This window comes from Haemaphysalis longicornis, unplaced genomic scaffold (assembly GCF_048455015.1).
Source record: "Haemaphysalis longicornis isolate Haplotype H1 unplaced genomic scaffold, Haemaphysalis longicornis Haplotype H1 scaffold_1, whole genome shotgun sequence".
Taxonomy (NCBI): domain Eukaryota; kingdom Metazoa; phylum Arthropoda; class Arachnida; order Ixodida; family Ixodidae; genus Haemaphysalis; species Haemaphysalis longicornis.
This window is the reverse complement of record NW_027526203.1, coordinates 303,315,156-303,329,188: the sequence shown is the minus strand read 5'-3', so window position 1 is coordinate 303,329,188 and position 14,033 is coordinate 303,315,156. Positions and strand designations below refer to the sequence as shown.

The following is a 14,033-nucleotide window of genomic DNA, read 5'->3' as shown; positions in this document are numbered from 1 at the left end:
AACACCTGCCGCTGTTCAGCAAGAGATGCATCGCGTGTAGTTGTACTGCTGTTACTACACTACTCTGTTGGTGGTTTACACTGTTACACTGTTACACGGTACACTGTTCGTGCTGCCGTTAGTTTTCTCGGCCCAATAAACGTTTTTTTTTAAATCCAATCCCTCGAGATATATTTTGTAAAAGAGCATATCCTACATGAAGGAGACAGGCACGACCCGTAGAGATTTCTACAAATTCTTCTCTTTTTCGCCTGGTTCCCGCCCGCTCTCCCAAACGTCCCTTTCACAACTAGGTCTCGCCCCTGCCTACTCAACAAAATATTCGACAACTACTTCGCACACCAGTAACTACTGCTTTGCTTTAGTCGAACGTTGAGTCGCCCATTGCGAGAGCGCCTTCCGGGACAGTGTGCTAGTTGCTCTCCGGACTCGCAGGCCCTGGTCGCAGTAGACCCGGATGGCGAGCAGCTGGGCTGGAGCCGGCACAAGGCGCTTGCTCACATTGGGCGCGCACAGCACAGCGAGGGCCACTTCGGTAGCCTGCTGGCGACCGCCCAGGTGGCGCCCCTGCTGGCCGGCCGAACCTTGGCCGACCTGGCCTCGCACGCCACCCGCTACTGCTCTGGCCGGGCCAACGGCTCGGAGACGATAGGTAAGCGTAGCTTTCTACACGCGGAGATCAAACATTACCCTGTAGCGCCTGTACAGGCTTGGTCTCGGTCGTTTTGGGCTGCAGTTGGTATGTAGTGAGGCTGAGCTTCAGCTTTGTAATTGCAATGTGTCATCTAAAGGCAAGAAATAAATAGTGAATTGAAATATCCCTGTTATTGGTCTAGCTGTTTGATAGACGAATGGCCGACTGAAATTGTTTTAAAGGGACCCGAAAGTGTCGAAACACGATTACCTCTAGAGGTAGATTACGGTTGTCCGCTACAAATATACCATACCCGGCCGTAGTAAAAATCCATTGTAAATCAGGAAATGCAATCACGTGACACGGCTGCCTGACACACTTCCTCGCACTAGGATTTGCGGCATCACAAATCATGAACGGCGAAAAGGATTGGTGGAGCTTGTATGAGCGTTTTTCTCAGATAAACAGTAAGGCGGCTAGCCGTGCAGGCTATTGACCCTTGTTGCGGTCAGTGTCGATTTATATGCGATAACCAGCTGCAAATATCCGAGATTACTGGCGGAATGCAGTGTGCGGCGTTATGTCATGTAACGTCAAATGCTACACGTATTCGTGAGGTAACCAACTGAACTGGTATGGCTACGCGGGCTCGCTAGGTAACCAATTCGCTTGACGTACGCTCTTGGGGATGCTGTGGTGCTCATGGAGATCCGCTTTTGGGCTGTCGAAGATTCGTGCCGTACACAGCGCCGCTGCCCAGGCGATGCGTACGTGCTCGTTAAGAGGGAAAACTAGGAACGTAAGATCATTCCCTGTTGGCGAAGTCACATACGTTTGCGCTTGGCTGCTGGGTGATAAGCGGTGCGATATTCAGCATACATCAGTATCAGTAGTAATAGTAGACTACATTTTTAATTAAATCTAAGTATTCACCTCTCCGCGGCTGGTGCTTTTAGTCCAAGGCCCCATTTGCTGCTGCAATCCGTCTTGCCCAGTCTATCGGTCCGCGCTGGTTCCGGCACACTTTCTATCCTACCATGGACCCAGACAGATGTCCATTGTGCGGATGACACCCAAACCTTTAACACTCCACATGGGAATGCCCCAAACCTGCCGCCCAAACCCCATACCTAGAAACTCCATGCTTAAATGGGAAGCAGCTCTGTCCAGCACAGCCCTGTACGACCTGGAAATGAAGTTGACATAAAAAAATTTAGTGACCTTCCACTCTGTGAAGAAGGATGACCTGCAAAGCAGCACGCCCTCCACGGACTGCACAGAACACAACACGTTTGTTTCAAATTTACGACTTAGCATACTTACTAGCCAATCACCTGAATGAAATTTGAAAAATACCCGAGCTTTATTTTAGCAGTGGAGACCTGTCTTTTTCTCTCCCGCGTCGTAGGCATCTTACTGTTTGTGTAACTCGACAACCCAATCCACTGTACCACTGAGCCCACCAGACCGATCGCATTGGGCTGTTTGACCGCCACGGCGAACCTCACGCCAACACAACGGACATGTCATCAGTAAGGGTATGAAACCTAAATCTGCCCGTGCCCCCCCCCCCCCGCCCTCAACCGCCCTCCTTCCCCAAACCCGTGCTCGCACAAACCGGCAACCGGTCATGAGCGGGGGCTTAGAAGTGAAAGATACTGTCGAACACATCGTTCTCAAAGCCCTTTAAGCTGCACGAGTGATGTTGGCCCACATCTGCGTTTCAAGAGGGCCAGTTTCTGTTCATCCGGGAGGGATTCGCAGCCACACGACCAACTGGAAATTGAGGCGGCAACGTCGGCGGCAGCGGCTTTCCGTGCTTTTCGCGCCCATTTACGCTTCTGTTCAGGCTGACGCGTAAGTGTTCGCTCTTCGTCCTCCAAGCTAGCGACACGCGTCCGTCCCATAGCGAATTAACACCTCGAGGGCTTCGACCTCTATTCTAGAGGACACACACGTGGGTGTCCCTTTCGCAGCCCAGTCGTAGGCATCTCATTGTCGGTGCAACACACCAACCCAGACCCAAACCGCTCGATTACGGAGGACAGCTGACTGGGCGCATTGAGCCATGAGACTGCCACGTTTAAATCTCCCACTACCACAACGGGTATGCCATGGGTAGCGGCATTAACCCCTGCTTTGCATGCATGCATGGTGTGTGACAAGTGTGTGGCGCCCCCCATCCCTGATATTCGTTGGCCGCTAAGTTCAGTGGCCCCAATAAACACCGCCGAGCAGGGCTGCTCGGGGGTCAGTCACCGTCACCACCAGCACGCTGCATGTCGTCTCTCGGCAGGAGGGTACCCCTACCCTCCCAGGTTCACGAACGCGGGTCTAAATCGTGACACTGGCGACGAGGGAAGAAGCCCGCGGAGCGGCCGAAGCCACCGAGAACGCCGAGACACCGCCCCCTCAAGCCAGCCGCCATTACGCCATGCCGCTGTACGGGAGGCTCGAGCCGTTTGAGGGTGAAGGGTCCGCCTGGCCGGTCTACAAGGAGCAAGTCGGCGTGTTTTTCCGGGCGAACGACACACCCGAGGCAAAACAGCGCGACATCTTCCTGGCCAGCTGCGGGACCCGCGTCTTCGCTCTCCTGCTCGACCTGCTCAAGCCGGCCACGCCGCACGACAAGCCGCTGGGTGACCTGCTCGCTACGCTACGCTCGCACTACAGCCCGGATCCGTCGACGTTAATGGAGCGTTTTCGCTTCAATAACCGGAGCCGCCGAGACGGAGAGACGCTCGGGCAGTTCGTCGCAGCGCTGCGAGGGTTGGCGAGCGGCTGCGCCTTCGGGGAGCAGCTCGACTCGCTGCTCCGGGACCGTTTCGTCTGCGGCATCAACGACCCCGCCATGCAGACGCGACTCCTGGAGCTTCCCGACCCCTCGTTGGACGACGCGGTGAAGGCAGCGCTGGCGATGCAGGCTGCGGCCAAGGACGCGGGCGAGATAGCGCGTGCGGCCGGCTCACCGTCGGCGGAGGCGGCGGTGAACAAGATGGCGGCACGGCATGGCAGGTGCGTTCGCTGCGGTGGTGACCACCCCCCCTCCCAGTGCCAGTTCGCGCAAGCGGAGTGCTTTGCGTGCGGAAGAACTGGGCACATTGCTCGGGCGTGCCGAGGGGGGACGACGGCAGACGGACGGAAGCAGCAGCCGGCGTCGAGCACAGGTTTCGCGCCAGCCCACGGCCGGGGGAGTCGGCGCAAGGGTAGGCGGTGGGGGCGTGCGGCAGCAGCTTCGGATGCAGCGGCTAGGCTTCACGTCGTGGTCGAAGACCCGCAGATTTTCGACATGTGGCACGCGGGCACAGTGCAGCCGTCGGTGCCACCATACATGCTGACCGTCGAAGTCTGCGGGCGCCCCATTCCCATGGAGCTGGACACAGGGGCCAGTGTGTCTGTCATGGCCGGGAAAGTATTCAGACGCACCTTCCCTGGCGTGGCCGTCGAGGCGTCGGGCGTCATGCTTCGCCGCTACTCCGGACAGCTCGCCCAAGTCCAGGGTAAAGCCCAGGTCAGCGTCCGCCTTGGCGACAGGGAGGCCACCCTTCCCCTGTACCTGACCAAGGGGCCGTCACCGACGCTGCTGGGCCGGAACTGGATCCTGGCGTTGGGCGTGAGGCTGCCGGAGTACCAGGAAGCAGTGCATGCAGTGGCAGACGGCCCGAGCCTCCTGACCAAGTTCGAGGCCCTGTTCCAGCCCGAGGTGGGGACATTCACCGGCACGGCGGCAAGCATTCAGGTGCCAGAGGGAGCACTGCCCCGTCCAGCCCGACTGCATGGACGGCGTCATCGAGCAGCTGCTGCACCGGCGAGAGGCCGGCACCAACGGCGGCGGGGTGCTGGGCACCAACGGCCGCCTGCTGCACCTGGTGGTGCTGGGTGCCAGGGCCAGCGCCCAGCAGGTGGCGCAGGCTATGCGGCAGGCGCTCCCACAGGGCTTCCGGCTCGACGACAAGGCCCAGTACGCGCTGGATTTCAGGATCATCGACGGCGACGTGGGCCTGCCACACAACTCGTTCCGCACGGAGCCCCTGCCCCAGGGCTGCCTCTGCGTGTACGCCAGCCAGCCGGGGCTGGAGTACATCCGCGAGAGCCTCGAAAAGACCCTGCTGGCCAACCTGGAGCAGGAGGACCGGCTGCTCTTCCACGGCCTGCCCCTGGTCATGGTGTTTGCGGGCCAGGGGGACTTCCTGCGCGAGGAGGGCATCAACCGGGCCAAGAGCCTGCAGTGCCCCTTCGTGGACAGTGGCGGCCTGGACCCCGTGCGGCTGGAGCAGGCGCTGTGCGCGCTGGTGGAGAGCATCGAGCGGCGGACGGGCCCGCTGCACTGCCTCAGCCTGGACTCCTTCAAGGGGAGCCAGCTTCACCGACCGCTGCCAGCACAGCACCAGGGGCTGGTGCTACTCGCGTGACTGTGGCGCCACGAGCAAGTCCTTCGACACCGGGAAGGCTCGAAAGGCGCATGGAGTGGAGGCTCCACCACAAAGCAGAAGAGCGCTGCACGAAGCTTGAAGCACAGCGGCGCGCTGTGCTTCAAGCGCATCCAAGAAGTTTTGGAACCATGTAAAATCACTAAGCTCAAAAAACGATAACCATCAAAAATTCCTGATTGATGAGGAGGGGGAACATTTAGAAGGAGAGCATGCGTTGGCGCATATTCATCAAGTGATTAGTGAGAAGGTTAGGATAATAGTGGTAGGGAAACCTGCACCGATAACATCAGCGCCACAAAAGACTGCGGAAAGGGAAATAAGTTTGAGCAACCTTGATTGGAAAAAAGCAGAGCAAAAGGTTTCCCCTCAGACAGCAGTGGGCCCGGACGGAATACCAATGCAACTGATAAACCTACTTGGACCTAAAAGTAAGGAATCGTTTATGAGGGCAATAGATAAGGTAATAGAAACCAAACAAGTACCGGAGGACTGGTTAGAAAGTAGGATGAATTTAATATATAAAGGCAGAGGAGACAAAGCCAGTATTGAGTCATACAGACCACTCACAGTAACGTCAGTGGTGTATAGATTCGTAATGCAGGCGATAAAATCAGAAATTCAAGCATGGATGGAAGAAAATGAAATACTTGGGGAACTGCAGAATGGATTTAGACAAGACAGGCGACTGGATGACAATCTGTTCGTGATAACGCAATGCATTGAAATTGCGAAAGCACAGAATAGACCACTATGGATTACGTTCTTGGACATTAAAGGGGCATATGACAACGTAAACAGAGAACGGCTGTGGAGAATGTTGAAACTCCAGGGATTAGATGACGAGTTAGTACAGTTCCTTATAGCAATCTATAAAGACAATAGAGTGCACCTTACTTGGGAAGGACAGAAATGCGCCCGGCAGGTCAACAACCATCGGGGACTGAAACAGGGATGCCCTTTGAGCCCAATACTGTTCATGCTTTACATGGCAGGGTTAGAAAAGAAACTGGAAGAAAGTCAAGTAGGGTTTAGCCTAACCCATATGCTGCAAGGCGAAGTGGTACAACAGCATATTCCGGGAATGTTATACGCAGACGACATTGTTCTTTTAGCTGATAACCAAACCGATATGCAGCGGCTAATAAATATTTGCGGCCAGGAAGCCACTGACCTCGGGTTAAATTTCGGTGCAGAAAAATCAGGAATAATGGTTTTCAATGACGCTACCACCGACGTAGTGTCTATCCAGCAAGGCGAATTACCTAGAGTCAAGAAATATAAATATTTGGGAGTGTGGATAAACGAAGGGGATAGCTACTTAAGTACTCAAGAGGAGCAACTTAAGGTTAAGGGAAAGCGAAACGCAGCTATAATGAAGCATAGAGCTCTGTGGGGGTATAACAAATATGAAGTAGTAAGAGGAATGTGGAAAGGAGTAATGGTTCCGGGTCTCACGTTTGCGAATGCTCTACTCTGCTTAAAATCAGACGTTCTATCACGCCTTGAAGTAAACCAGAGAACGGTAGGACGTCTGGCCTTAGGCGCGCATGGAAAAACAACTAACGAAGCAGTTCAGGGAGATATGGGCTGGGCGTCGTTTGAAGTTAGAGAAGCTCAGAGTAAAATATGCTTTGAGATGAGGTTGAGGGCAATGGATCAACGAAGGTGGGCAGCTAAGGTTTTTAGGTACCTATACTTGAAAAGCGTGGACACGCAGTGGTTAAGAAAGACTAGAAGGCTAACGATGAAATACGGAAAGAACAGTGGGGAATCCAAAACAGCCAAGGTAACCAAAAAAGAGGCAAGGCAGATTGAAACGAATAAATGGAGGGAAAAAATGAAAGCCGAAACGTCGTTAGAGATGTACAGGGCTGAGAAGATGAACATCAGAAAGGAAAATTTCTACGATAATTCCCAGGGCAGTGCTTTGCTTTTTGAGGCTAGAGCAGGTTGCCTGCGAACTAAGAGTTTTGTGGGGAAGTATTCACAAAATGATGGGGTATGCGTGGTCTGCGGAAAAGAAACAGAAACTATGCGGCACATCGTGCTAGAATGTGAGGGTATCCATCCAAATCTACATGAAGGGAATATTAGGCTGTCAGAAGCCCTAGGATTTAAAGGTATCACAGAGGAAGTTAACTTCAAGGCTGTCGAGGGGACGAAAAGAAGATTAGAATGCTGGTGGACGAAAAGCAGAGAGGGGAATATTGCCTAGGACAGTTACCACTTGTAACAGAAAAAAAAAGTATTTTGTGCCTAATAAGCTTTTTGTGCCTGCCCTAAGCAGCGCTAGTACTGAACCAAAAGTGTAAAACATAGGTATATTAGTCTTTTTTGGTAAGATGACATGTTATCACCCCGATACAAAGGGGAAACCAATAGAAATCATCATCATCATCATCAGCTGTGCTTCAAACTTCAGGTGAGATGACACGTCATCACCACGCTACAAAGGGTCAACCAATAGCAATCATCGTCATCATCTGGCTCGTAACACCTGGGACGCCTGTTCGATCCCGGCCGCGGTGGCTGCTTTTCTGGTAAAAGCGGAAACGCCCGTGGGTTTGAGATTTCGGCGCAGGTTAAAGGTGCCATGTAGACAAAACACAATGTTTGGGTCATTTGAAAGATTGCCTCGTTAGAATCATACTGCCACCACCCAACGTAAATTTTCGCTCAAATAAGCTACATCATTAGGAAAACCGGAAGTGGCCATGCTATCTCATTTCCCGCAACAGAACATATGACGTCATATGCCCAGCTTTGCGATTTGTGGAGGCCGGCAAACGCAAACGCACGTTAGGCAGGGCTTTTAAGCTTGCAGAACGAGCTATTCGCGCTGAAATGGAAGGCATATTCATTTTAAATTAGTAAGGATGGTGGGGTAAACATGAAATTTACGAAAGCACACGTAAACATAGGAGTGCCAGAGCGCGCTGTTGCTGGTACGGCGCGCACTATGCTTGTTATAGCTGCACAGCAGTATGGCGCTTCGTGGTTGTCTTACACGACACAGGCCGATTGGCGTAAGCGACAGTGTCTTACGTGACCCTGTTTGTCCAGTATACCCTATGTTCCAGGAAACGAGTACTTTCTACCGTAACAAAAACAAGCCAGGTTCAAATACAGTAAAATACAAAGCAAAGGCGGACAACGGTCAGCCATGGTGTGGTGGCGCCATCTAGGTGGTTTGACGGTAAACAAGGCTCTGTAGTCCGCTGCATAGTCTAGTGGCGCACTCACGTTCGCTTGAAGACCTGTTTTTGTGACGTTATTATAAACGACGTCACGAAACACGATTTCGCGGGAGAATCAAAATTTTAGCTTAAATTGATTAATGTCTTAGTGAATAAAGCATCGTTTGCTGCCGGACAAGCTCTGGGGGCACTACAAAACATGAAGTCTTTCGAATAAAACAAACTTCTACTTTGTCTACATGGCCCCTTTAAAGGGACCCTGCAACACTTGCCATCGACTACTAGTCATGTATTTTGGGATAAAGTCTATTGTCCCAGAAATCTCCTCCCGCAAGAATTATGAAAATCCGTTCACAATTAACGAAACTACGCGCGATGAGAAATCGCGCATAATCGTTCCCTCTCAACTCGAGCGCGGACAAGGCGACGAAAGCTGCGCGCTCTCTCCCGGAGAGGGGGGCGGCTCGCGGCGTTCTCTTCGGCGGCCTTCGTTATATCACATGCCGGGTAGTTTTCTCCTTTTCTCCGCAACGCGGAGGGGCCTATTTCCGGTCTGGTGCCACAAAAAAGCAGGCATGGGTGCCTGCTCGCAAGTGCGCGCTCGGGCTGGTAGGGCGTTTTTGACGCAATAAACGTTTGTAGTCGAGTGGTCCCGTTGAAAGGGAAGTATTGAGCTCATCACTCAAACTCCGCGCGCACTCAAAACACAAAATAAACGGCAAAACTGTGCCTACAGGTTCAGACATAGAAGAGGTTCGTACACAGCGATGATGACGACGGAAATGGGAGAATCTAGCCGCGAAGTTGACCAGTGACAGCCGATCGGGCAGCCATGGCCTATGTGACGTCCCTTAGGCCATGCATAATGAGGACAACTGAAGAGAGAGCGGTTTGTTTTTCCGCGTCTTTCACATCGATTTGCGCGCTCACCGCTTCACGTGCACGTGTAATATTTGGCTCAGGTATTTCTGGCAGTGTAATCTAAACGTCGCGCAGGTTTACTTGTACTGCTCACAGAGTGTTGCAGGGTCCCTTTAAAGATCCCTAGGTGGTCAAAATGAATCCAAAGGCCTCCACTACGGACCACCTCACAGCTCAGGTGTTGCTTCGGCGCGTTAAACCCCATAATCGATCAATCTCCTTCATGTCCTTTGATCATACCTCCTCATGCGTGTTTATTGCCGCTAGTTTATTCCCTTTTTCAGCGTATCAAACCGCCAAACTCTACATTTTTTTGTTCTTACGATACCAAACCGGTTGTAATTTTAGCAGGCTTAACCCTGAAAACATTCATTCACCGTTTTGTTTCTTCCACAACCCCCTACGCATATTGTCACGCAGTCAAGGACGAAGCAAGGTTCTTATTGAAATTACGTTTCTTGGAGCGATCTTGTGCTTCGCTAAAAAAAAGAAGCAAATACAACCGGCGAGGCATCAACCAACAAAGAGACATGCCCAGTCGAGCATCGGCGAATTGTATGCCATGGTGTTTCCTCCCGAACATTTCTCTTTCAGTATTATTCTTCCCACAACCATCGAATTAGATAGATAACATTGTAGATCAAAGAAGAACAGTCTATGCTAGTGACGACGGAATGAAAGCCTCTACCTTTCAAACGAGGTTGCCTGGCGCGGTAGACGACAAAAGGAGCAAGCACGCGCTCAGCTCGAAAAGAATAAGATAGCCGGGGGCGACCAGGCACGCGTAGCCAAACATAAACAAGAAATTGTCGCGGCAATATCCAATAGGCGCCTAAACTCTTGCCACATGAAATGAACGCTCCTTCAACTTTTTGCGCGGCTTCTCTGCTAAAAAAAAGTGCATGCCCCTGTGCAGTCGAGAGGGGAGATAGATTTCACTGAAATAATTCATTCTTCAGGGGTTTCCGCAAAAAATTTCACTCTTTTTAACATCTGAAACGTTTTTAGGACATTGTGAGTAACCGCATCAAGATGAGGCGACCACGAAATATTGCTGCACCCGGATAATCAAATAAAGTTCGAAATTTGGTCGAACCATTCTTTTTTTTTTAATTTTCCAGCGTTCTTCAGAGCCCGGTCATTCTTCGTAGGACAGCGGGGCATCACAGTGGCCGCATTACCGCTATTGCCTAGCTTCTTCTCAGGTGCAGCAACAAAAGTGATTCGATAGTCGGGTTTAAAAATAGCGCAACGAAACAAAACGGAGAGTAGAAAATGTGTGCGCTGCGGTTGCAACTTACGGCGCACAATACTGTGCTAGAGCTAAGTGCAAGTTTCGTAGTGCTCACAACAATGGAGGTTCTAAAGAAAGCATTATATAAGCTTTTCTGCAGGGGCGGTTTAACAAAATCGTTGGAACTCAGTTTGATGGCGCCTAGGTCGGAATTGGGATTGGCTGTTGTGAAACGCTGCGTTAGTTCCGAGCGGTGTTGCGGAGTTACCAGTCCGGAATTGGAATGAATCCGGAATCATTCCATATTTTCGCGACCCCGGAATGGAATGGGAATGGAATGGCGACGATACTTGAAGGAATGGAATGGGAATGGAATTAAGAGCATTTTGCCGGGAATGGAATGGGAATGGAATTACATGTATTTTTCCCAAAATAAAGCACATGTACGTTTTCCTTCTATGCGCCGTTTTTTTCCAAAATATGCATAAACACGCAGAAGAACCCACCAGCCCAAGTTCAAACATCAGCAAGCCGGAGCCTTGAATTTAACAACCACGCAGTACTGTTAAAATCGATTGCCTGGTTACAAGCACGTAATATGCATAAGCAGCGACCCTACTACAATTCTGCCCTTATATACAGCGCTGCTACGAGGTTCGTCGCGATACTCCGCGTAATAACCCCGGCTCTAAGCCGTTGGTATCCGTGGTGGGGAACTACCGCGGCGGCATCCCCCTCCCCCCTTCTCTCCCAACAACTGGGCCTTGTGATTTTTTACCTTAGCGGCGCATTCGCCCCGGCTGCGAGCTGTCCACCCCCCTCAACTTTTGTTTTTTGCTTCTGGAACCTTCGGCGACTCGCATCCAACCTTGCCGTCAGCGGGACGCTGGCGCGGTGCTTCTGTTCACTGCAAACTTCCGCATATCAGCTTACGCCCCATCTCACCTCGTGCTCCCCACTCCTCCCCCAGGACCTTTTGCAATACTTTCTAGACACTTGGACGCCTTCGCCCGAAGTAGCGTCGACGAAAGCCTAAAATTTTGGTTCGGGGATCCACCCGAAACAGGAGAGCCCATGAAATAGGAACTGCGGCCACGGCTGCGCCTGCCAGCTCCGACGCGGCAATTAGCGGTCGAATAAAGGCCGCGTTCGCTCTGTTCTAGGGAGCCTCTGCAAAATCAGCGAACAACTCGTGGCGCAACCGAACCTCTCACCAGCTAGAAGAAGCTCTCCGTCACCTGAGCAGTCGCTACTGCAACTAACAAAAATAGAATAAATAATTCTCGAGACAGCAAGTAGAGCTTTGATGCCGACTTCTGCTTCCCCATGCTGGATGTAAGACAAGTAACCGCACACCTAGCGCCTGAAATTAGGGTAGGGGGTGATGGGGGGGGGGGGGGGGGGTTCTTGTTGGCACGGCTGGTGCCTGTGGGTGACTATAGAAGCCCAATGCTTGATTTAGGAGCACGCTCATACTGTAAAAGCTGGGCGCTGCTTCCCCCTTCACTTTCGGTGCTACCCCCCCCCCCCTTCCTCCTAGCTTTTTATGGGAAATATACACCGCTTTCATAGCGCACTGCCGCACACTGGCTTCTGCACTCAGCGGCTCACTGGAAACAGTTTTTTTTATATTACCCGCGAAAAAAAAAAAAAGCTGCACGCTGCAAGCTTTGTTCCGAAACGTTTCCGACCTATTTGAAAGCGAACGCTAGCCGCTTTCCCTTGCTTTCCCGACTCGCAAGGACAGTTTTCAGTGTAAATGCGACGTCAGCTGACGTGGAATGCGGGTTTACCACGGCATCCCTGATAATGACAGCGTAACGAAACCGGCTCTCAAACACGTCTTTCAAGCAGCTCATGTTTGTCAACCGCAACGTATAGGCAGAAGGCAACTGTTTTATTTTACTTTTATTTGTTTTTAGAAGTTATCGTTGAAGCAGCCGTCATTTACACTTCGTGTTTTCAGAACTGAACGGTGAAGCACCCATTTAGCTCATACCATTTTGTTACGTAATTTGGTGAATGAAACCAAAATAAAGCTTTTTTTCGACCTTTCACTGCAGCTTGAGACCTTTATTACAGCATATAAAATTCACGAGGACACCTAATTGCGCTGCTTAGCACGAGGTCGCGGGTTCGATTCCTGGCCGCGGCGGCCGCTTTCCTGAGGGAGGCGAAAAGCAAAAACGCCTCTGTGTACGGTATTTCGGCGCACGTTAAAGATTCCCATGTGGTCAAAATTAATCCGGAGCGCTCCACTACAGCTCGCCTCATCGCCTGCGTTGCATCGGCGCGTTAAACCCTACAATCAATCAGCGAGGACACCTAAGAACTTTTTCTATCGTAGGGATTTCCACAACACTAGACTGGCCGACTGCCGAACGTGTCCTTCCATTATTATCGTTATCATTTTTCTTTGCATTTTTTTTTCGTTTGATCGCCCCGACCAGAGGACACTTAGAGGAACCTACATTGCTACTCCACTGCATGCAACTCCTCAAATTAGTTATACAGGCCTCAGTTATACGATTCGTTATACAGGCCTTGGACTCAGTTTTTGGTGAGTTCAAGGCGGCAACGTATTCTCTAAGTCCTTCTTTATTTAGCTAGAGCCAAAGGTTGCGTGGTGCTAAAGTGTGAACAACCTCCCAATTTGAAAAAGAAAAAAAAAACAAGACGCAAATTAGTATGCGAACGAGTGCACTATCCCAGTATACACTAAAGAGAGAAAAAAATTATCCAGACGCATTGGTTCCCACCGAGACACCCATACAAAGGTCGCGCATACTCTAAGCACAGCCTGAACTATCGATCGTGCGCAGTGTCTGATACCTGACGCACGTAACTAAACTTTTCGACAAGGGCGACATTGCATACCTGCGCACACGCAAACACAGAAAGTTCTCAACCAATCCGTGCTTTCAAGGTGCGCTTGACATGCGTGAGTGCTGACGACCTGTGCGGCCCGTGATCCGTATTTGGTGCAAAGGCAGCACAAGGTGCTGGAGCGGTAAATCTTCCAACTGATACCACCAGATCCAGAGATTCTGTTCCCCGTTAACAAAATTATAGCTCTAACCATACTCATGACCGCTCCATACGCGTGTAAACTACTACGCGTGTAATACGCGCGTAGGGAATATAATGTCTTCTTCAACCATACTTTTGTCAGTACAAAAAGAACTTGTCGTCACTTTAGCCTTAACACATTCACGCTTAAACAATATTACAACATCAAAACTCGTAAAGACATGCTGACCATGGAAATACTATAACTACCGGGAGAACTGTCCCTGTGGGAGTTAAGGGTGATCGCACTGCATGAGATCAGCCACAAAGCCCCTATCCCTTGACCTTGGGGGCGTGCTTTGCGCGTTTTAGCAATTCTTAATGCGTGTACTAACATAATCTTAATGGTGTGTTCATTGGTAACTTGATAATCACCCGATAAAACATGGAGGAATTAGAGGAATGCAATTGAACTGGCCGGCCATTCCCGGAGTGGGAATGGGCAATCTTTTGACATTCCGAGGAATTAAAAGGAATGGAATTTAGGCGAATTGTCATTCCCCGGAATGGAATTGGAATGGAATGGGGACGCCCATTCCGCAACA

At 51.1% G+C, this 14,033-nt stretch overlaps 1 protein-coding gene across 2 annotated transcripts in view; it reads left to right on the top strand.

Annotated features, from left to right (window-relative positions):
* The window catches only part of LOC144149619 (uncharacterized protein CG3556), a 134,016-nt gene that overhangs the window by 62,527 nt on the left and 57,456 nt on the right, over positions 1-14,033 (top strand). For both annotated transcript variants that reach the window (XM_077681274.1, XM_077681266.1), the window contains exon 5: positions 436-652. In XM_077681274.1, the coding sequence (XP_077537400.1) occupies positions 436-652 (217 nt within the window). The remainder of the gene's footprint in view (positions 1-435; positions 653-14,033) is intronic.